This window comes from Empidonax traillii, unplaced genomic scaffold (assembly GCF_003031625.1).
Source record: "Empidonax traillii isolate 1590-97213 ecotype Southwest subspecies unplaced genomic scaffold, ASM303162v1 scaffold186:size1492175, whole genome shotgun sequence".
NCBI classification, from domain to species: Eukaryota; Metazoa; Chordata; class Aves; order Passeriformes; family Tyrannidae; genus Empidonax; species Empidonax traillii.
Window position 1 is genome coordinate 1,181,045 of NW_020955379.1, and position 22,854 is coordinate 1,203,898.

A 22,854-nucleotide genomic window follows, 5' to 3' on the forward strand; every position below is an offset into this window, starting at 1 on the left:
GTAGCACAGACTGTGTGTTTGCGACAGATGTTATGGTAATGTGACTAGGTAATTATTATTGCAATGTTATATATTCAAACAGGAGGCCTCTTCAGAAAACTGCTGCAGCTGAAAAATGGTTGCACTGAAGGGTGGAAAATTGCTCCATTAGTCTTTGTTGCTTCCATGTGTCCTGGGTCCTGGAAAGTGTTCCAAGAGTGATTCAGAATTTCTGACATGACAATAACATCATCGAAATGGGCAGGCATGAAATCTGACCTTCCTTTTTACATGTGTATGATACAGTGACCCTATCCATCTAATTCTGTGTTTGTATTTCTTCCATGAACCGCTTTCTTCAAAAATCCAGCCTGCATGTTATGCAGGGATAGATTTGTTTTAGTTCCATGCTCAAAGGGATTTAAATATATTATCTGCAAATAAGCAAACTCACTGGCTATAATCTTTTAGGCAGCTTGTCTCAGGAGGTACAGACGAATAAACAGATCTTATCTCTTTGTAGGACTGGTACAAAAAGATTGCCAAGGATCCTTTAAGAGATAGGTGGACTATCACAATAACTTTTGTCTATATATTATATTACTTTGCAAGCAAGTGTGTCTTTTTGTCAGTTGCATTGAATGCTCTGTTGAGCAGCCTGACTTCTTAGTATGTGACAACTACATAAAATCTATGTGAGAGCCTAAAATGGCTCTAACACCAAGTGGGGCAAAGCCAGCTTTCAACAAAACGCTAGTCACCAGATTGGTGGATGAAAAAATAGTTGGTAGACAAATGAAAGTACAGTAAAATAAAGAAGTAACATGGGTAGTGATAAAACACCTAATTCTCATTTGCAAAACCTGAATTATTTCCAGTTGTGCTACCACTCCTTTTCCCTTTTTTTAGACTTAAAGTTGTCTGGGGCTAGAATATTATCCTGTTTTAGTACATGTTATGTGTCAATATCATCTGGGGCCTCTGGGCAATAGGGTGACTCAGGCAAATAATAACATACAACCAAGTCAACTTCAGCAAGCAGCAGCGTGAATCACAAAGGCAATGGGCAAATGAAGCTGCTGACCTGAAATGCATTCAAGGCCTGCTGGACATGTTCTGATTTTGCAACTCCATGCTTTCATTACAAAATAAATAATTAATATTACAGAATCATAGAATCAATTAGGATGGAAAAGACCTCCAGGATCACTGAGTCCAACCTGTGATCCAACACCACCTTGCCAACCAGACCATGGCACTAAGGTACCATGTCCAGTCTTTCCTTAAACACCCCCAGGGATGGTGACTCCACTACCACCCTGGGCAGCCCATTCCAATGTTTAATCACCCTTTCTGTGACGAAATCCCTTCTTATGTCCAACTTAAACTTCTCCAGGAGCAGCTTGAGACTAAGGCACAGATTGAAACTATGGTATATAAGTATATATATATATATATATGAAAAAAATATTTTCCATGCTCCTGTAGGCAGACCAGTAACTTTCAGGAGACCTATGTAGTGACAGACGTATAAACCAGCAAAGACTGCGAGGGCTGCGTTTGTCTCCCAACCCCCTGTCACGAGGTGTTAATCCCGCGTCCCGGCTCAGACCGCGGGATTTATGACCAGCTGCAGCCGAGAGGGCTTGGCCGCTGATCCCTGCGGCCCCGCGCCCGAAGGGGGGCGCCAGGCGGGACCGGCCGGGTCCCGGCCTTAGACACCGGGATGCGGCTACGTGCTTCCCGGTGCTTCCCGCCGCCGCGCCCGCCGCTCCCGCTGCCGCTGCCCCGCCGCGCGCACGCGCACCCGGGCCGCGCGCCTGCTTCCCTGTGCCCCGTCCCCTCCCAGCCCGCGCCGATCCCAGGTCACGTGGCGCCCGGGGCGAGGCGCGCCCCCGCAGCCCGCCGCCAGCGGGAGCGCGCGAGCGCGCGCGCGGGCACGCGCTGCAGCAACGGCCGGCGCTTGGCGCAGTTCGCACCCGGCCGAGCGCGGCTCTCCCGGATCCCGCTCCCGTCCCGCCCTCCATCCATCCTCGGAGCCAGCCGTGCGTCCGTCCTGCCTCGGGTGGCGCCGGCCCCCGCCGGGCCTCTCTGGAGGTAAGCGGGAAGGGGCCGCTGCCGCCGGGTCGGCTCGGGGCGGGGTGTCCGTGCCCGGGTGCGGGAGAGAGGCGGCAGCGCCGGACGAGCCCGGGCGGCTGCCGGGGACACAGGGAGGGAGGGACGGACGGACGAGCGGAGGGAGAGCGTGGCAGGGCCTGCCCCGGCTGCCAGGCCGGGCTTGCTCCCCGCAGAGGGCTCCGGGCAGGGAACGACGAGAACCTCCCCGGAACCGTCGCTGGGAAGCGGGGCCACCCGGACGGCGGTGCCTGCGCTCCGTCCCCGCTGCTGCCCACGGCTCCCGCAGCCCAGGCTGGCGGAGGGAAGGGGAAGCATCCCCTGCCCGTGCCCTGGCTGCCGGGTGTGCCGCCGGGCAGCGCGGGGGCGGAGGCTGCTGCCCCGCTGGCCCCGCGGGTGACGCCCGGCGCTGCCGCCCCGCCGCGACACGGGGGCGGCGGGACCGCCCGGGAACGACGGTGTTCCCGGCGCTGCCTGGCGGTGCCGCTCTGGCGGACCGGGATGCGCGCCTTGCCTTGCCTTGCCTTGCCTTGCCTTGCCTTGCCTTGCCTTGTTGCCCCAGCGCCTTCCCCTCCACGGGGGGGATGCATTGCTCAGTGCATTTCTAAGCTGGACTATGAACACCCTGCGCTCCGCCCCTGCCTTTCGTGTTTGTCCCCGCAGCTCTGGGAGGTCTGAAGTGGCGCTACATTGCCTGCCTTTTTTAATTTTTTTTGGATGTGTGTGTGTGTGTATGTATGTATTTGGGGTTTTGCCAAGTTTACGTCTGGCTTAATTCGTGTGAACTGCGTTTTTCTTCTCATCAAGGGGTCACTGAGTGCATGTAGTAGGCACCAACGATTTCTAATAGAGCAAGGCACCATGCCGTTTAAACCCATGCGTTTACATCTAGCAGAATGATGTCATAAATATACCTGTGTTGCGGCTGCACTTTGTACGTGCCTATCATCTGGTTACTTTCTTCTCCTCCCCCCCCCCCATCAAAATTCCATTGTTGTTATGAGAAAATTTGTTAGCCACATCCCATCATGATATATGGTATTATTCAAGATACTGTCAGAGAAGATGATAGACAATCCTACAGAACTTAGGCTGTAGAATCATAGAATATCCTGCGTTGAGGGACCCACAGGAATCGTCAAAGTACAGCTCCTTGTTTTTTGGGGTTTTTTATGTTTGTTTGGTTTTTTTTTTTGTTTGTTTAATGTTTTTGTTATGTTTTCTTTCATTGGTTGTTTTGGGGCTTTTATACTTTTTAACAATAGGACAATTTTGCATACTGAACACTTAATATGTCAAAATAAAAAAAAAATATAGTGTTACATACTTTTTAAGAACGTACAAGTATTCATTAGTTGTAATGAAAAGTCCTAAGTCTCAAAATGCCTTGGCTTTGTGTTGGTAAAGTGTGGGCATGTCAGTCACTCTGTAGATACCTAGCCGGTTTTTGTACACATAGCAGGCAGCTAGCTCCAGCCGGGGCCAACAGTTTTGTCTTCTCTCCTAGCCCCTGCTATAGTTAGTTCCCTTACATCCCACAACATACAGGGATGTCAACAGTTCTGCCATCGCTTACCAAAATCAAGAAAGATCTCGTTACTTGAGTGGTGTAAAGGAATGATCTCCAAGGTGCTCCCTAAAAGTCTATTACTATTATGTAATAGAATATTAAACTGATAGGCTAAAGTTAAAAAGTTTCTAAATGAACTCAGGATGTCAGAAGCTTTGACTGATATGCTGTATTACCTGGTATTATTCTTAATTTCAATAGGAGTAACTAGATAGTGCTGAATGGCTCTCCTTAGCGATTACAATATTGATTTTTAAGCTTGTAGCGTAGGTCTTCAGTCAGACATACCAAAATGTTTGGGTTTTTTAGTGGCCTGTAAAAAAAAACAGAGGTGGTGTTCAAACTTTGTCTTATTCTTGGTAATTAATGTTTTGGTTTGTTGCAAAATTAAATGTAGTTTTTTGTTACTGTTGGAAGACATCCACCGAAAATGTTGCAGTTTCTCAGAACTTCTTGAATTTTCTCACTTTCCAGCATTACTTACCACTAGTGTAACGTCTTGATGAGTTATAGGGAAATCTAAACTGCACTTACTGCATTTGATGCCTCCTTGAGGTCCTGAGCAGCACTTTTTTGGATTACATGTTTTATGACTTGGTCTCTGCTGCAGACAAATTGGAATCTGGAGCAGATAAAGCTGAAAGGGTTTTGTTCAAAGCCACATTGGGAACTTCTGTCAAAGTGAGAGGTTAAATTAGTTGCATTTGTTTCTTTCTTCCTGGAAGATGCTCTCATGGTTAGTACTCTAGACCACAAATTTATGTTTTTTTCAAATCTTGCATCTTAAATGCAAGATCACAGCATATAGGAAAACAGTTTCTTGCAGTCTGTGTGTGATCATAGAATCTCTGTGCTTAAGTTACAATTTCTAAAAAGCAAGGAGGGTTGTGTTTTTTTTTTTTTTTTTTTGTAAAATACTTTCGATATAAGCCAAAGCTAACTTTTAATCATTGTTTATATCATGAATTACCAATATGTTCTACGTAACTGTCTGCAAAGGGACAAAAGGACATCTTGTGGTGTGAGAATCAGTGCTGCATGTTACAGATATCCATAGTGAAAAAGCTTTCAGGCTTATACAAAACAGTGGGGGATACGTTTGTGATCAAATTCAAGTCTAAAGTGTTTGTATTAGATGTCTTCATCCCATACTGGGCACATTCTGAGAACACAGCGTTGTAGCATCCTGTATCCCAGTGATTTTTGTATCTGGCAGTGCTGATCAGGAGCATGTTTTCTATGAACCTTTGATCTCCTTGAGGTTACAGTTTAAGGTCCTACAGTAACACAAAAATGTTATATCTGGAAATACCCCCTTGTTATATAGGTAAGCAGAGGGTTTTTTTTTTTATTTGTACATACAATTATCCAATCAAAGCATAGTAAAAATGTTGCTACTTTTGCAAAAATGTTTCACTTAAAAATGGGTTTAATCTACCTAGCTGCCGTCTCATCTTGCTTGTTGCATTAGTTCTTGCATTTCAGTTTGGACTGGCAGACTCATTTAATATGAAACTGTCATGCTAAATCAAGCCAGATTGTGCTTAAGGTCAAAGCTTATGCACATTTTTGGGTGTTTTTTTTTTTTTTTTTTTTTTTTAATTTAAATTTCAAGGGAACTTTGAAGTAAAGGACGCTAATTTCCCCTTCCTAGTGAAATATTTCCTTTTTATCAGTTTGTTTCAGCTTTGCACTAATGTAATTTGACATTAGCTGCCAGAAGTTGTCCCGAGTCACTCATTTTCCTGAAACTAAGGGACACTTCCTTGTTGCTTCTGTATGCGCTGAGTGAACGCATAAGATTTTTAGCTGAGGAACTGGCCCATTTCTTTATCCGAAGTGCTTAAATTCAATACCAGAAATGTAAATATGTGAAGTAATAATAGAAAAGTCTCCATTGGATCAGGTGACATTTTTGTGTTGGTCTATGTGGCTGAAGCCAGCACATGCTAAGCCGGTCTTAAGTGGTGTCTTTAGGTTTACTCATCTTTTTTCAGACTGCATAACTGTCTCCTCAGGAAATGTACTTCTTCTGAATTTATAGTTATGAAAGGCATTTTAAAGGAAATGTGTAAAGGATTCTTTGCAAAATTCTTTCAAATTAGTGCTTCCAATAAGGAGTTGTAGCTGAGATTCAATTAGAAATGGAAGTAATTTACTCTCACTTGGCTAACAATAGAATTTAATTTGTGATGTGAACTGAAATACAATGATTTAAAGAAAAAAAGTTACTTAGTGGTGACTTTAAGGCATTCATTCCCCAAATGAAAATGTGTGCCTGTAAAGACAAACAGGAAATCTCTGAGGCCACTTTACAGGTTTGTCATGTCCCATATAGACAGTGCAGACGTGCTGTTGTGTCCTAGGGGTGAACAGATCCTTCAGACAGATGTGATCTCTGTAGTCATTACATAATTAATTACATTACCTCAATAATGCAGGTAAGTTGGGTTTGGACAGGTGAATGAGTAAGCATATGTCACTTTGCTCAGCTATATCTGATTTTTCTGTTCCCAACATTTCAGGTAAATACCTTTGAGTGGGAATTCTGTAAGACTAGGATTTTTACCCAACTTATTAATAATACGGACAAGTCTTATATGCAAATTAAATTTGGGTTTTTTTTGTATATATACATCAGTTCAATAATACGGAGAATCTATCAAGTAAGAAAAAGGTTTCTTGATTATATATACTATTTTTAGAACTTTTTGGATATTTCATAGATGTATTTCTCAGAATAAGTTTTATTTCTCTTCTTTCTGGTCAACCTGAAGATATGTACTGGTCTCAAATATTAATATTTATATATCCATTCTAAATGTAATCAAATTGTACACCACTAATAGATCAGGATATATTTCCTAAGTGCACACATGGCTGTGTTCTTTTGCTTTGACTTCTAAATCCTGGAAGGTTGTAAGAAAATATGAATATACCTGAGGCGTATTGTGTGCCTGGAAAGAAACCTCATTAAACTGAGAAAATAGGGAAAGGGATCGCTCATTAGGGAAACACTTAGTGCTTTTTAGAAACTTACAGGAAAATCTTCATCTGCTTTCTCTCACCTCATGCAAAAATTAGATTGATGTAATTTCTGTTCAGACACATTGGTTTCTGTGTTGTGTGTCTGGAAATAAGTTCAACCAAGGATGATGCAGCTGTAGAAGAGTCTATTACTGGAAATACATCCATCCAAGTGTGGCAGGTGTTGGTGGTGCATATTCCTGTACAGATTCCAAAGGGCTGTACTCTTGGATTAGCCAGCTACTTTTCTTAGTACCTTGAAAGAAGTTAAGGTCTTCACATGCATAAGAATATTTTGTGTGCATGTAACCTAAGTTTTTGCTTGAACTGATAATTTTAACAGTAAAAATCAATTTATTAGCTCTTAAAGTATTCTTTGTCCTCACTGACATTCTTTTGTAAACAGAAAAAAAAGATAACTAAAAAAAAAATAAAATGCTCAAATTAATATCAGGACAGGTACCATAACACTGAAATCACATGATTCTTAGCAGATCATACAGATATAATTGTTGACATATTATGAAACAGCCAGCTCCTAATAAATTGCAGATTTCCTTTCTTGCTATCTTTTTTTTCCTGGTGATAAATTAGTACTTAAGTTGCACTGAAAAGCACTCTGATTTGAATGGCTCCTGATTTCACCTGACAGGAAATTTTGAAGGCATTGTATTTACCATCTGGTATCTTAGATGGAAAACTAGACATTTGATTTTATTCTTTTTTAACCACCACTGTAGTGAACAATACATTGCTTTTATATCACTAGTGTTCCTCTAACATCTGTTAACTGCTTTGATTCTTGTACCATGCCATTATCACTTGTGAAGGGCTTTTTTATTATTTTTTATTTTGGGGGTAGCAGGGAATTGCAGGTAAAAGCAGGTAACACTGCCTGTTAGTATTTTTCAACATTATTGAGCAGAATTTCATTTTTAGTTGCATGTAATTTGCTAAAATCGGAAAATGTCATTCCAGGGTATATTTTAGCTTCCTTCAGCTTTTATATGGAAAACTTTAGCAAGTATATTCACTTTTTTTAACAAGCAGTGACACTTTGTATGTTTCCACTCCATTAGAGGAAAAACTCTAGCTGTTTTCTCTTAGAAAAATTCTTGAGTTGCTTTCAGAAGGGATCTGAGGCAGGTGGTCTTCTATTATTCATGTCTAAGTTTATTTTGGTAAAGTTATTAACCTTTGAATTGGGTTTAAAAGTTCACATTGAGAATGGAAAGACTTTTGCACTTAGAAGTATCAGAGATGTTGTATTGAATGTGTTTTAGCATAATCTCGAAGGAGCAGAGCTTTATTTCCAGTTTCAGTAAGCAGATGCTTCACACCAGGGCTAGGATCAAGAACTTGGGGACAGGAAAGTGTTTTTAATTTCTATAGGAGAATTGGAAATTCCTCCACTTTGTCTGCACCCCGTAGACAAAGTGTAAAAGTGCATGAAAATAAACAAGTGTGGTGGAATTTCGGAATCAGTTGAGGCTTGGGGAGAAAGGACCTTTTTAAATATCAGGATGGGGTGTGAAACTGAGAACTGTCATGCCGCGTGCTGGCTTTGAGAGCTGTGGTGTTTAAGTCTTGGTTGATAATAAGTAAAATTATGGGGGACAGAATGAGGTGAAGGAGAATTGGAACACTAACGAAGGTTGTTACTTGCCCTGTCTGTTAGGATATGTTAATTAGAGAAAGATTTGGTCCATTTGTGTTGGCATATTTATTCTGATCTGTGTGTGAATTGGGGTTGTGTGCTAATAGAAGCTCATGCCTTTAGGATTTCTGCTTCCTTCCTTCCAGAACTTAGAATGACATGTACCAGTGAAAGTCCTGTATGGGGAAATGTCCTGTAACCTTTTTTTAGCCATGTTTATTCTGTGGTTCCTGTACACTACAATCAAATCACTAAAATGTGGTTTTCACAGGCACACAGAGCTTTTTTTTAATGACCATCTGGGGTATGTAAATGTGATTTGCAACTACAAATGTAGCCTATTGAAGCAATGTTTTGAATATGCAAAGAGGTAAATAAAGGAGGGAAAATCTGCAAAATCAAGCTCTAACTACACTAACCTCCCCTGTATTTTTAATTTCTAATCTGGCCTGAATTTTCTATTGCATAGTTGAAAAAAATACTCCCATTTCCAAAATGCTGTAAAACTAAATGAAATGCAATCAAATAGAAAAGTATATTTTAAAAACGGAATCGTATTTCCCATCAGGGATTTTGACAAATGAGTAAGAGGATAAGATATGTGGAATCACAAAAAGCAGATCAAAAAAAGACCATGGGATGGTGAATGATCTTTGTCAGCAGTATTAACTTGCATGAGGCTGTTGGAAAAACTCCTATGTGCTTTCTGAGACTAAACCACAGTAAAATCTACCTACACCAAAGAGTTTCTTTAAACTTGCTTGGAAAAGATTGCTTCTAAGACTTCCAAATTTGAGGTATTTGCTTTTCAAAACTGAAGCTAATTTTCCTGTGCAAATTGTAGCAAGCGTGGGTAGAGCCCTTCTCAAATCTTCGTTCGCGAAGCCTAGCCATGAATGATGAATGTAGTAAATAATATAGTAATTAAACTTACTCAGCAGGAGTTATATTTTACTTACCTTATTAATATTGAGAAATAAAAGACAAGAGACTAACTAAATGTGCAAAGCTTATTTCCTGCCTAAATCTTACCTTACTGCGATGACCACAATTTTATCTGTATTCTAGAAAGTCTATTTTCTAAAACACGTTTAGAAACTTTGAGGAAATTGGTGTCAGTCTGAAATACTGAAAAATATGGAAATTGAATAGATATCTTAGAAAATTGTACACAAAAAAACCCCCAACATAAAGATTGGTGAAAAATGTTTGAAAAGAAGCACTGGTTTACAAATCTGCTTTCCATTTTGCTCGTAACTGTGTGTTTTATACTGTGTTTTAATGGAGCACACATGATGAAGGAATGATGAACACATAGGGGAAATTTGAGTGTGTCTAGTAATTCTTAATATCCTTTGAAAATACTTGTTGTGTTTACTAACAAACCAGTAGTTTTTCCTGTAAAGAGCCTCGTTAAATATGAGCTTACTCAGTGTATTGTAAAGGGCCCAGAGACTGTAGCAGTTTATTGCAAGCTTACTGCAAGCATAGCAATCCCAAGACTCAGTTTAGGAGTTTGTCACCGAGACTGATTTAGTTTTGACTTTGAGTGTAGTTCATTAGTTATTTTGGAAACCTACAAACCTTTTGGTTTTATCCAATAATGTGATTCATTGTTCTTGCATCAGAGTCTAATACATGAATTTACTTAGAGGACGATAGAGTGAAGTTAGTAATACGGTTCTAGATTATTTTTTCAACTTTTAAATTCTCTGCAATGTTATGAGCAGACACTCTATAGCCCCCTGGAGGTGGGAAGGAGATGCATGGGTTTAGAGTAATGAGAATGTGCCTTTGTTGAGGGAATATTGATAGTCCTCAGAGAGTGTCTCTCCCATTCAGGGGCAGAATTGTTTACTTACACTACTACTTTCTCAGTTATTTTAGCTATCCATTATATTATTTAGAGAAGTAATGACATTTCACAATTCCTCAGATCAAAAACTAATTCTTATTCTCAGTCATAGAGCTAATTATACACAAAGCTTGTATGTATTGTCCACATGCTCAAATTATGCTAAGTTAACAATTCAGTTTAAAGAAAGCAAGAAAATTTTCACAGGAAAAAAAGTTTATTTTGGTGTGCATTGTTTTTTTAATGGCTAAGTATAAACTTGATACCAGGTCAGTTGTCTCTTTACTAATATAATGAAGTTTTGAAAAGCGGGGGAAAACAGCCCACAGACACCAGACCTTGAAATGTTGTCAAATTTGTTGTGTCAGACATGACTGGCTGCTGCAGTGACGCAGAGGGAGCGGCACATGGAGGTACAGGAGACAGTCTTGAATTAGGTGTGCACAGGCTGAACTAGGACTTTGAATGCTGCTACCAGTGGTAGAAGTTACAACAGTGGGTGGGTGAAAAGTCTCCAAGTGAGCTATTGTAGACTTTACTTAAGAATCATTAACTAAATCCCTGTTTTCATGAGGAGCTTCAGCTGAAGTCACGTGACATGATGTAAACCAAGATCATTACCTATCAGTGCAAACATATGGCAAAGTCTGCCCATGTTATTACTTATCTCAGAGCGCCCAAGGGGGCTGTGACATTTCAAGCAAAGCCTATTGGTGAGGAAGTTTCTAAGTGAGCTTTCTTAAAGAAGCACTTCCTTTTTAATCATAGTATTGCGTGGGAAAGGATATCAAGCCGTTTTCTCTGAGGGACCAGAAGATTTACATAATTTTTCTGCTTCTGTGGAGAGAGAAGAAATGCTGCTACAACATTCTGTTATGGCTGTAATTTTTGCATTTACCTGTATTGTGGAAAGTTAGTTCCCTGTTTTCTGAGATGCATTTCTCAGAAAAGGATGTTGTTGAAGATGACTCCAATAGAAGTGATGCTGCTGCCCATGAAAAGGTTCCTTCTGGAATCTTGGTGAGTGTGATAGATTTATTGCTAAGTAGGGGTATGTAATTTCCTGTAGCACACTTTAAAATTATGAAAATTGACCACCTATATTTAATAGTATATATAGTATAGTGGAAGACTTCAGTTAGGCATTCAACAGACTTACTTTGTCTCCCGTTTTTGTTCCATGAGTGCTCTGTGTGGTACTAGGAGAAATTCTAAAACCGCAATTAAAATCTTAGGAGCAAAGAGATTTTTGTTGAGCAGACCTGGTGCTACAGTGGTCCTGTTTGAGAGGGTCATTTTTTCCCCCCAGTCTTTTCTTGGTACAAAATAGAAACTAGTAAAACACTTGCTAAAGATTTTCTATGCTGAAGGAAAGTTTCTGCCTCATAAATCTATATACATGCAAATATAGGCAAAATGACATAAATTGAGGTAAACCACTGCTATGCATAGATTTTATTTTGTTTTTCTACCTAAACTCTTGAAAGAAATACAACTTCTTTGCTGCGTATATCATGTGGCATTAAACTATGTTTTAATCCTCTAAATGTATCTCAAAATAAGTGGGATATATGAATATCTTCTCTCTTGTAAGTTAACATCTGCATTTAAATAACTTTTTCCAGTGATTGTTAAAATTCATGCCCTCTAAAACTGTAGCTCTGTAGAGCAGTCTGATAGTTTACCTTTGAGTAACTTGCATTCTTCTTTTTGTGTTGTCGAACTAGGGATTTATAATATTCATATTCATATGGATGCACTTGTATAAAAGATGTTGGCTTTAAGAACAAAAAATGCAGATTACCATTACTACAGCAGTATTCCAGATGCATGGAAAACACAAATTTGTGGACAAGCTTTTGATTATATTTGCCCCTGTATGTGGATATTACTGAATAACATTAAAAAATTGTTCAGGACAACATGTTGGTCTTGGGGCAGCCAAAATGACATCTTTGTAAATGGTACAAAAAAATATAATTCCTATCCACAAAACCTCACACTCAGGTTATGTTAATGTAAACATTTCCTGGTAATGAGTTTTGAAAATTCAGCTGTCTGTCATGTTGGGCATGTTGGATACTTACTCTGAGGTGGAGTACTGTTTAATCATAATTTCTGAGAGCCATTCTATTCCTCATTGCTGTAACATGAGGAAGTCAACCAGAATATGCAGGGTTAATTTTAGTTTAACTGATTTGAGTATTTTACAGATGAAGGAACAGAATTTTAGTTATTGAACTTCTGAAGTAGATATTTTCTTATTTTGCATTTAGTTTTATGCTCTCAAAAAAAGAAGACAAAAAACCAAAGCAGTTTCAGTTTCTGTCTTTTGCAGTGTAATGGCTTCTTGCCAGAAAAAAAATATTTTTATGATATGACAGAGAGATTCCTTTCCCCATTTCAATTACGGCTACACTTAGCTTAGTAGTATTAACAAATTCAGCTATTAGAATTTTTGCAAACAAAGGTAGTATTGCATAAACATTTAAAAAAACAGTCTTTCTGGAGCCTCAGAAGTCACAGAGTGTTTTTATGCTTTGAGACCTCTGGTATTCATAGCCTTTTAGTTTGCTATTGGAAAAGAATAAGTAGTAGTGAGCTGCATTAACTTTAGCTTTTATTCAGAGTTCTGAATTTGACTGCATCAGGCAGCATATAGATTCTGGAAACCAAAAGAAATAAAACTTAAAAGCTAAACAGTATTGTGAAGTACTACTGCGTTGCCCTTTCTTAACTTGTCTTTTCCATCAGGCTTCTGTCTTGAATTTCAGAACTGGAAATCAACATGCTTTTTAGGTTCTTACAGCAGGTTATGAAGGCATATTGCTCTCTGCTTTCAAGGGAACATTTAAGAAATGTTTATTAAGCATGAAATAAATAGTGTTATCAAGGAAATACTTTGCCTTACTAGTTATTCTGTGATCAGGCTATTTCTATTGCATTTCCAAGAATTAACACAATAAGACTTTACATTGTTCCTCTCTGTAGTCAGATTCAGTACTGCTGACAACTTTTCCAACAATATACAGTAAAATTTAAGAAAAACAAACCGAAACAAAACCCAAACCAAATCCTAACCCTCAAATTTTAAAATCTCCCAGCTGGAGCTCTGTTTGCATTTGAGATAAAATAGAATGTTTCTCAGGTATGTAGTGACGCTTCATTTCTATTGGATCATTTTCTTGTTACAGTTTGAACCTTCTTATATAACATGTTTATCTTGCAAAGTGAACCATTATGTTAAAAGCTGAACTGCAACCTGATAAGCAATAAAGTACAATAGTTTATTACCTTTATCTACAATTTTGTTTACTTACAATGTACAAAACAACAGTTGCATTAAGACTTGGATCATAAAAAGCGTCTTTCCTAATAAGAAATGTTTGTAGTACTCAGTCAGTTCAAAAATTCATAACTTTTTCATATGTAAGAGTGAAAAAGTTATGAACTTTCACGTGTGAGAGGTTATTCTGTTTATATATAATCATAAAAGTGGCTCTGCTGTGAGCTACAGAAATGTAACTGATGCTGTAGAAGAGATAATATTGCTACAGGATATTCTTACTACAGGAAAGCAAGAAGATGTGTGAAATGGCTGAATACTTTGGTCTTGTGTAGTTTTTTTGGTCATTTTCTGTGGTTAGACAAGATCAATTAGCATATATGTGAGAAAAAAACTAGATTATTTGTCATCTGAACTCAGTTCTTGGCAGATGGTGTGAAATTATGAGCTTTTAAAAAGTCGTTACTTAAATCATAGAGAATTCCTTGCTAATGTCCACTTCTCAAATCCTGTTCATTGAAATGAAATCTGTGGATTCTATTAAGGAAGAATGTATTCCTGATTGTGTCAAACATTTCTTTTAACAAATTCAATCTCCTGGGTGACATGAAATCAACTTTTCTTTGTAAACTACTACCATAGATCGCTCTTGGAAGAGGCCAAGGAGGTAGCCATGAATAATTAATGACAGTGTGTTAGAGATTAAAGATGACTGTCATTTGGGGGGAAGATTAATTGCTTAAACAGTAAAATAGAGATATTGCTACCTCTCTGTCTTGGGTTACAGTTTCATAGATGAAGCAAATACCTTACTCATCAGAAGGAAGATGTTCAGTTCCCTGCCTCAGCCTCCTTTTTTTTCCTAGCTTTGCGGTGCTTCATGACTCTGGTGTTAGTCATGTTCTTCTTTGTGAGCTAATCTAACTTATTAACCCACTGAAACAAACAGCAACAACAGCAATAAAAAAGTAGACTTCTGCCAGTTGTGTTAGTGAGCTAAAGTCAGCTCATTAAAAAGGAGCAGATGAGGAAAGGTTGAAGTGAGACCTTCCCTTTTTAGCAAGTGAGCTATTACTTCACTAGCAAGCAGTCAATTTTATAGTTGCACATCCAGCTACTTAGAGATGAAATTGAATTAATGACTAATGTTGATAGAGAATCCATCCTGCTAATCTCATTAGTCACTCAATGGCAGTCTGTTCTTTTTATCTTCGTTAACCCTATTGTACAAAACCTGTGGGAGAAAAATTCTCTAGCATGTTACCTAGCATAGTAATTCTGTGGATAGTTTTAAAACAGTCGTGTTGGAAATCTGTATTGGAAAACTCTCACCTTCCTTTATAAGTCTTGTGAAGAGGAAGGAATTTTTCTTTTTTCAAATATATAAATATGACTGGGTAATGTAGGAGGAGCCTGAGATGGAGAAAAATATTTCTGTAGCTGCTCTAAGTGTATGAAAGTAGTTTTAGATTTCTTGCATGTTTACAATCTTATTGGTACTGTTAGATGCCTCAAAAGCAGCATCCTTTTGAGTGAATGCGAAATATCCTGCTTTACTGTAAGGAAGACTGAAGGCTCAGAACGGAAATAATTGATTAATTGCCTACATAATGAAGGCAGTATGTCAGTAGGAAAAACTCTTGTAATGCGTACAATTTTGTTTAGAGGCATTAAGAAAAATCCTAAACCTTGTTCAAAGACTAATGAAAATAGGATAGCATGTCTACAGTGAGTTTCTTTGTCTATTTTTTTTCTAGAAATATTATCCCAAAATAGACCTTTTACAATTTAAGTCCTGATACGTGTTCAGCATTTTGTGTCTTGCTTATTGGCAGTTGCTCTATGTTCTCCCAAATAATATCCTTAATTTCACAGGCATGTGATTGCTTGGAAGTTTTTGAAATAAGCTTGTAGCAGTCTTTTTGGGTGAGAGGCAGGAGATGGTAGAACAAGGAAGGGTTGCACTCAGGTTTTGATTAGAACATTTTCACAGTTTTCCCTCCTCTTTTATTAAAACTGATGTTCTGAGAAATCTTTGTACTTTTGGCTTACTTACTGGCAGTCATAGCTCACACTGTATTCTTGGTCTGAAAGACCTGCACTCATTCAGAATTCATTCATTTACTGAAGTATTTCTAATGGATTAAACAGAATATTCAGTAAAGGATTTTGTGCTCTTGTTTATCCTGTTTGACTGTAGCCTAATCTTGTTAATATGTGTATTTCCTCTCTCCCATTCTGTATTTTGATAATTTCTCTAAGGTGACTCAGCTGTTTTTAAACTACAGAGCTGTAAAAGAAGTTACATGCAGTATGCACTACCTAAGTTTTCCTGAATTCTAAGATTTTTTTGCATCCTTATGTACATTTACCTCCATTTTCAGTAAAGGATCAGTTGTATTAAATAGGCAGTCCTCAGAGAAAGAATTTTTCTTTTTAGCTTATCTGAGTTATTGAGCAATACTTACCTCTAATCTTTGAGGTCCAAAAATTACATGGTTCAAAATTTTGTTTAAAATGTTTAATTAATCATAGATTCAAGTTGATAAACTATTAAGAATAAGTTTTATAACTCTGGAGACTTTTGCTAATAAGAGAATTAGCTCAAAGTTCTGTTGATTCTTGAAGACATTTGTGTAAAGCTTGTTACAATAGAGTAATTGAAAAATGACATTGCACATCTATTTAAAAGGTTTTTTTAAAATTGATTTTAAAAAAAATTTTAATGTGTTTTAAGGTTACTTATTTTTTTCTTTCTTTCTCTTCCATAGTCTCAGACTATGAACTACGTAGGACAACTTGCAGGGCAAGTCCTGGTTACTGTGAAGGAGCTGTACAAAGGCATTAATCAGGCAACCCTTTCAGGATGCATTGATGTCATTGTGGTCCGGCAACAGGATGGCACATACCAGTGTTCGCCTTTCCATGTCCGATTTGGGAAGCTTGGTGTTTTGCGCTCTAAAGAAAAAGTGGTAAGTTCAGAAAGTGGGCTCAAACAAAGTTTTGAATACCAGTGCGTTCTTTTTTAAACCTCTTCCTTCCTTCCCCATCTCCCAACATTCCCAGTTAGAGAACCAATTTAGTACAGAGCAGTTGCTCATATATTCTGTACAGAGTGGTAGATTTGGAATGCAGAACAGAACTTGTGGTAATCCAAAGGACTCTGCAAAAAATACTGTGGAAGAAAAGCTTTGACAGCTCTGGAGCTTTGCGGAAAGACTAATACAAACATATAGACTTCACAGCCTTAAACTGTTTACATGAAGCTATTTATTTACTTATTTAAATATGCTGGGAAAGAAATGCTTAATGCTGTTTAACTAATTTCTAATGGAAGCAATTCTTTTTGGAATGTCTGAGGGACACATAGAGCATATGTTAAGTGTTGGTGACCCATCATAAATATTACTCCTTGTTAGCTCTGTTCAAGGCCTGATATGCCATAGAAAATGCAGTTATTAATATCCACAAGCAAATAAAAAAAGGCACTGAAGCTTCATTCCTGTGGATGTGTTTGTAAAAGAACCTGGTACAATTTCCTGTCCAGCCAGCTTGAGATGGTGGCGCTAGTCAAGCAGATTGTCCTGCCATCCCTTTCCCATAGGCTTTGTTAATCAGGGAGTGGGTTGGATTGGGTTGTAAATTTGACTGGAAAATGGACCTGTTGTGAGGGAACTTTACTGGTCAGTAGAGAATACTGTGTATGGCATTGTGGCATATGAGTGTGCTACCAAAACGTGGATTGATTTGAACAGAACATAAAACTGCAGACTTATATGCTGCTTTTTTAAAGTAGTTAATGGCCACTGCAGGAAACTATCCCCATCTTTATATTTTGTTTGCAAAAGGAGAATAAAGTGAAACTAAAAGAGTGGGTTTTATTGTTAATGGTCAGTACTGGGAGTTACATGCATTGAAGTTGTACGTTTATCATAGTAACACAGGCTAATATAAAGTTTTGTGTTTAATTTTTGATTGATTCCCTCTTGCTAGTGTTTTTCTTAATGAGCACACTGATGACAAAGAATTGATTTTTCTGTAACGGATTATATTACAGTTTTCAACAAGGTACGAAAGGGGTGGTGTAGCTGTACTTTTTCTGGTGTCTCAGCAAGTGAGATACCCTTACAACATAAGTGGTCTGAAACTTGAGTTTGTTAAATGTCTTAAGTTACACTTTTGAGTAGCTGAACCGACTTTGAGAGGATTTTGCTTCTGGGTACCTCTAAAAAGCTGTTGGATAGTTGCAAAATCTACTTGTGGTACTTGCTGTACTTGATTTTCAGTGCAGTTCTCAAGTTTTGCTTGTGTGGATGACTGCTGCTTCTGGCTCCCTCCATCCTTTGAGTTACCATTCATATAGTTCTCTCAATAGTCAGTTGAATGATTGTTCTTGCACTGTGTATGCATTTTTCTCTGGCATATTACGAGGCCAACATCAATAGGTACATAAGATGTACAGGAGCACAAAGTATGCATACCCGTACTTCAACTTAAGACATATATTGGTCTCCAGAAAGCAGCATGAGGTATAGGTGCTGAAAGCAGAGGTGTTTGTCTAAATCAGCATTAAAAAAAAGGGTTTGTTTTAAACTCATGATGCAGAATTTGAAATTCAAGAAAATATTTTAAGAATAAACAGTGTCCAGTAATGAAATAAATTTAATTTTCAAATCATAACCATTCAGTTCTTTTGGGCAAAAAAGAAAAGCGGTTATCTTAAGGATTTGGGTATAATCCCCATGCATGTTTGGTTATTTACCTATTATATATCATCTCCCATTACTTAGTTCCCTTGACTAATGGTTTTATTCTCATAAATGGGAGAATAGTGGAACAGATTAGGATACATGGATACTGTCTTTCATAGCACTGTGGTGATATGTTTTGGTTTTTTTCTTGGCAGTCCAGATGCTAATCTTAAAATTAGTTCCCTTTTGGTTTTGACTGTCCATTTCCTGTCATGGTAATTGACTAGGGACATGAATTCACATAACAATATTCATATCACAATACGAATTGGCTTGGGGTATAATTTCTTCTTATGTATTGTCAGGAAACTAGAACTTGAGTGATATATGTGTTGGATATCTCATAGCAATAACAGTCTTTAACTTGGTCTCCTTTATTCTAAATTATGCATAACCTGAAATGTCATTGGCATTTGCTGCAGTGAGGCAAGTCCATTGTGTTTCTACCTGGCATGTATTACATTATTTTTAATTAGCCGGGCTAAATGCAGATATGCAGATACCATTAGATAAGCAGATTTACAGAAGAAAATAAGGTAATTTTTATCTGAAAATTGAACACATTTGTTTTGTAAAAATTTGCAATGGAACTTACCAGGATAAAGAAGATTTCATAAAAACAAGAAGGTAATATAGTTGTATGTTGGTTTTAAAAAGACATTTGTTTTTTCTTTTGTGTTATACATGTGGTGAGGAATAATCTCTCCCACCTGTGCAATGTGATCTAAGTTAAGTACCCTTTTAGGATAATTAAAAACATTTTTCTCTGACAAAAGTAGTATGGTTGCAGAAGGGTTGCGGTCCTCTTTCATATCGCCATTAACTCATGAGTGGGAATATCTGCAACATTATATATGGAGTTATATATGGAATATCTGGAGTTGCAGAAGTGGCAAGTCTCTATCAGCTTCAAACAAAGCCTGCCTCCAGGAGGCTTCCAGGTGGAACTGTAGGTATTCAGGATTCAGATTCATACCAGGCCCCAGTTCAGACTGAGATTTAAATATATGAACAGCCTCAGTTATGCTTCCATGAAATAAAGACTAGATCAATGATTATTATTTATGCTTCTAGCTCCCCAAATTACTTGAACAAGATTCTGTCTACATGTGTTTTTAATTTTTTACTTATTTTTCTTGTTAGGTGTTAGGCTGTCTGCTAGGAGCATGATGTATTTTGGAGGTGAATAAACTAAAGACCATTTTTATGACAGACTTGTTGTAGAAAGCAGAGAGGGGAGAGACGATTATATAATGGAGCAAAGTTTACTCGGAGAGCTAAGTGGGCCATGAGGTCAGTGCTTTCCCCATGATGAATTATTTACAATAAATTCTCTTTCCACAGATTGATATAGAAATTAATGGCGATGCTGTTGACCTTCATATGAAACTGGGTGACAATGGAGAAGCTTTCTTTGTACAAGAGACGGAGGAGGAAAATGTAAGGGCTTTGTGCTTGATGACTACCATGCAGTATTATTACTAAGTAATGTGTTAAAAATGCTTAATTCAGTGTTGTCAATGTTATAACTTCTATGAAAGCTAGATATTCTTCATTTGCTGCCAAGATGTTTGATGGTTTGTACAATTTTGCTACCAGTAATAATAATGTAACGAATTGTTTTTATTAGAGCATTTTTTGAAAGATGTGTTGAATTTTTTAATTTTGTTTTAGTTTAGTCATTCTTATTGACTGAAGTTACTCTGATTGCAGTGTCTTACAATAATTTTTGCCTTAAGTTCTTATAGCTGGTGCTACTGGTCTCTACTAATAAAAGTAGTCTATTTTTTGGCATATTTTTAATTTGTATTTCAAGTTTTTTGCCCATTTTTTAATCACGATTTAACAATAACAACTTTGACTTGAGAATTCCTCTTGTATTATTATACAGTAATTAATTTCCAAGAACCTATTGCAACTGGGAGCTAACAAGCCTCTGAAAAATAGAAATAATGGTTCATTTTTAGTCTGATTTCCTAAGGATATAGGAACTACGTAATCACAGTATTGGTCAGTCCTGAACGTTGCTTTTCATCGCTTTTGAATTTATTGGCATTTTTCAGCAAGACTGAAGTAAAGAAGTTCTAAATACAAAGTTCCAAAAGGTTTAATGAATATAGTCAGTTAGAAGAGAGAGGGGGGAAAAAAATGTGTCAGTGAAGTTAAAGATGAAGTGTTAACTTCCTGTTGTTATTAAGAATCAGACTTTCAAGGAAATGAGCTTAATCTACTTTTGAGTTTAGGGTGCTATTTGTTTACTATGAGGAATCTCTCATATTGAAAGGAGTTAAATATAATTTCAAGTGGAAGGAGAAAATAAGCATTAAGACTCAAATCATAACTTGGGGTAGGGATTTATAACATGTAAGCAAAAGGAAGGTTGGGTTCTGTTTTAGCATACACCATGATTAAAATAAAAACTGAAAGCAGTTTTTTATAGATGTAGACTGTCAGACATTGGTGGGAACTGATCAGTCTTATGATTTTCAGAAAGCCAGGGTGATAACCACTGCCTTTGTTTCCAGTGCAGTGTTTTATTGCACTTGCTTAGTTTTATTGCATTTGCTTAGTTTTAATTTATAACAAGGGTGCCTTATCTGTGTATAATGTATGAAAGCTGGTAGTTCATACTGAAACTATAGATCATGTTTTCTACAAAGCAAAACAGTTATTTTTAGTGCTTTGGGACTTTTTTTTCTGGAAGTGGTCACCATGTCCTCCTGAGGCTATGCTTAAGACATAAATCATAAAGCTCTCGTAGTTTTTTTTCTTTTTTTTTTCTATGGAGTCAGAACTATTATTTCGAAGGGTCAGTCTTTGTGCTTTTCAAATCTTGACATTCAGAAGCAATACCACTCATCTCAGTCTGTGTAAATCAGGAATATTTCTCAGCCAGTTTTCTTTTAACTTCCTGAGGGTTTCTTATTTTTTGTTATTCTTGATTATTTATCACTAATTGTGTAGAATATTCATTTTAGGTGCTATAGTTTTTTTGGAGGTTTTTCAGAATGCAAAATCTGTGTGTCATCAGTGCTGTATAAAGCTGTATTTTGTTCTCACTTCACTGTACAACCAGTGGAACAAATTTGGTCTGTAACTCTTTCAATGGAAAAATTGAATTTAATATTAAATAACAGCAGATCAGGCTTTGAACACATCAAAACTATTATCAGTGCTCTGGCTGTTTCTGATCACACTGTAGTTCCTGATCTATGGCATAGGGGTCCTGTAAAGTAACAGCCATCTTGTAATTACTACTATTCTAGACCATAACATTGAGTTCCATAACTTTCTTCTCTATGCAAATTCCGTTCTCTTCTACTTTTCTTCTACTTTGTCCCTTCACAGTGTGTTTCTTTCAGTCTAGATGTCAATGCCTTTTAAGTTTCTTGTTATGATACAAATAAACCTAAAGCTAAAGCTTTTCCTTCACAAGGTTATAATTAGTTAAAGGTTGGTTGGTTGTATGTTGGTTTTAACCTGAGTACATTATAGCTGAGTTTTTCTCTTTGAATGATACTTTACATAAATAGTGCCTGACATGGATGACAAAACTGAATGCGCTTTCACCAATTTTGTGGGTAACACTGAACTGGGAGGAGATGTAGACTGATCAGAAATAAGAGCCATCACATGGAACCAACTTAGCAGGCTGTGAGACTGGAGCAACAAGATTCACAAGGTTTAACCAAGATACGTGTGAAGTCTTGCATATGGGTTGGAAGAATCCTGCACAGCCGTACAGGCTGGAGTCTGACTGGATGAAATGCACCTCTACATCACCTGGCTGGCTGTGTGTCTTGGAAGCAGTGAAGGCAAATATGTCCCAGGCTGCATCAGCAAGAGCATAGCCAGCAGATGGAGGGATGTGGGGTTGTCCTGCTCAGCTTAGTGTATGTTAGACCAAATCTGGAACACAGTCCTGGTCTCCCCAGTTCAGGAGAGATGTGGAAAATTGGAGGGGTCCCAGTGGAGAACCAAGTTGATCAGAGGGTTGGAGAAATTGAAACAAAGGTTTCTTGAGAAGACTCAGGGGGATCTAACTACAGTCTTGCACTACCTACAAGATAGTTGTAGAGCAGACAGAGGCTCTCTTCACAAGGATGCCTAGTAATAAGATGGAGCAAAGGGCATAAGTAGAAAATTCCAGATAGGTATAAGAAAAATCCTTCACTGAGATTGAGAACAATATAACACAGGAGTAGTTGTCTTGAGAAGTGATAGACTCTCCCTCACTGGAAATACTTGAACTTTGGCTTTACAAAGCCCTGGATAACCTAACCTGAGGCTCTGCTTTCAACAGTACATTGGACCAGATGATCTCCAGATGTCCCTTTCAACCTACACCTTTCTAACAATCTGTTTCAAAATAAACAGCAGTGGATTTAATTAGCATTTTTTTATTAACACATTTGGTAGGCATGGAGCAGATAATTTCAAAAACATTCCACTGACTGGATATTTGCTTTGCTGGCAAAATCCATTGTTTATGTCTGATACTGTAAGAATACTAATATGCATTTTTCTGAACTTTTTGTACATCACTGTAGTAAACTTGATTCCTTTCAGGATTTCAGCTTCTTACCATTGGGCTGCTGTATGATTTCATGTCCA

The 22,854-nt window shown here is 38.0% G+C and overlaps 1 protein-coding gene across 2 annotated transcripts in view; it reads left to right on the top strand.

Annotated features, from left to right (window-relative positions):
* Positions 1–1,886: 1,886 nt before the first annotated feature.
* Positions 1,887–22,854, top strand: part of LPIN2 (lipin 2) — a 45,163-nt gene continuing 24,195 nt past the window's right edge. The window contains exons 1-3 of one of the 2 annotated variants that reach the window (XM_027886309.1): positions 1,887–2,076; positions 16,261–16,461; positions 19,585–19,680. In XM_027886309.1, coding sequence (XP_027742110.1) covers positions 16,270–16,461; positions 19,585–19,680 — 288 coding nt within the window. In that variant the 5' untranslated portion in view covers positions 1,887–2,076; positions 16,261–16,269. Of the gene's footprint in view, positions 2,077–10,865; positions 11,224–16,260; positions 16,462–19,584; positions 19,681–22,854 lie in introns of those variants that run through there. The other variant, XM_027886308.1, reaches the window with a different exon arrangement.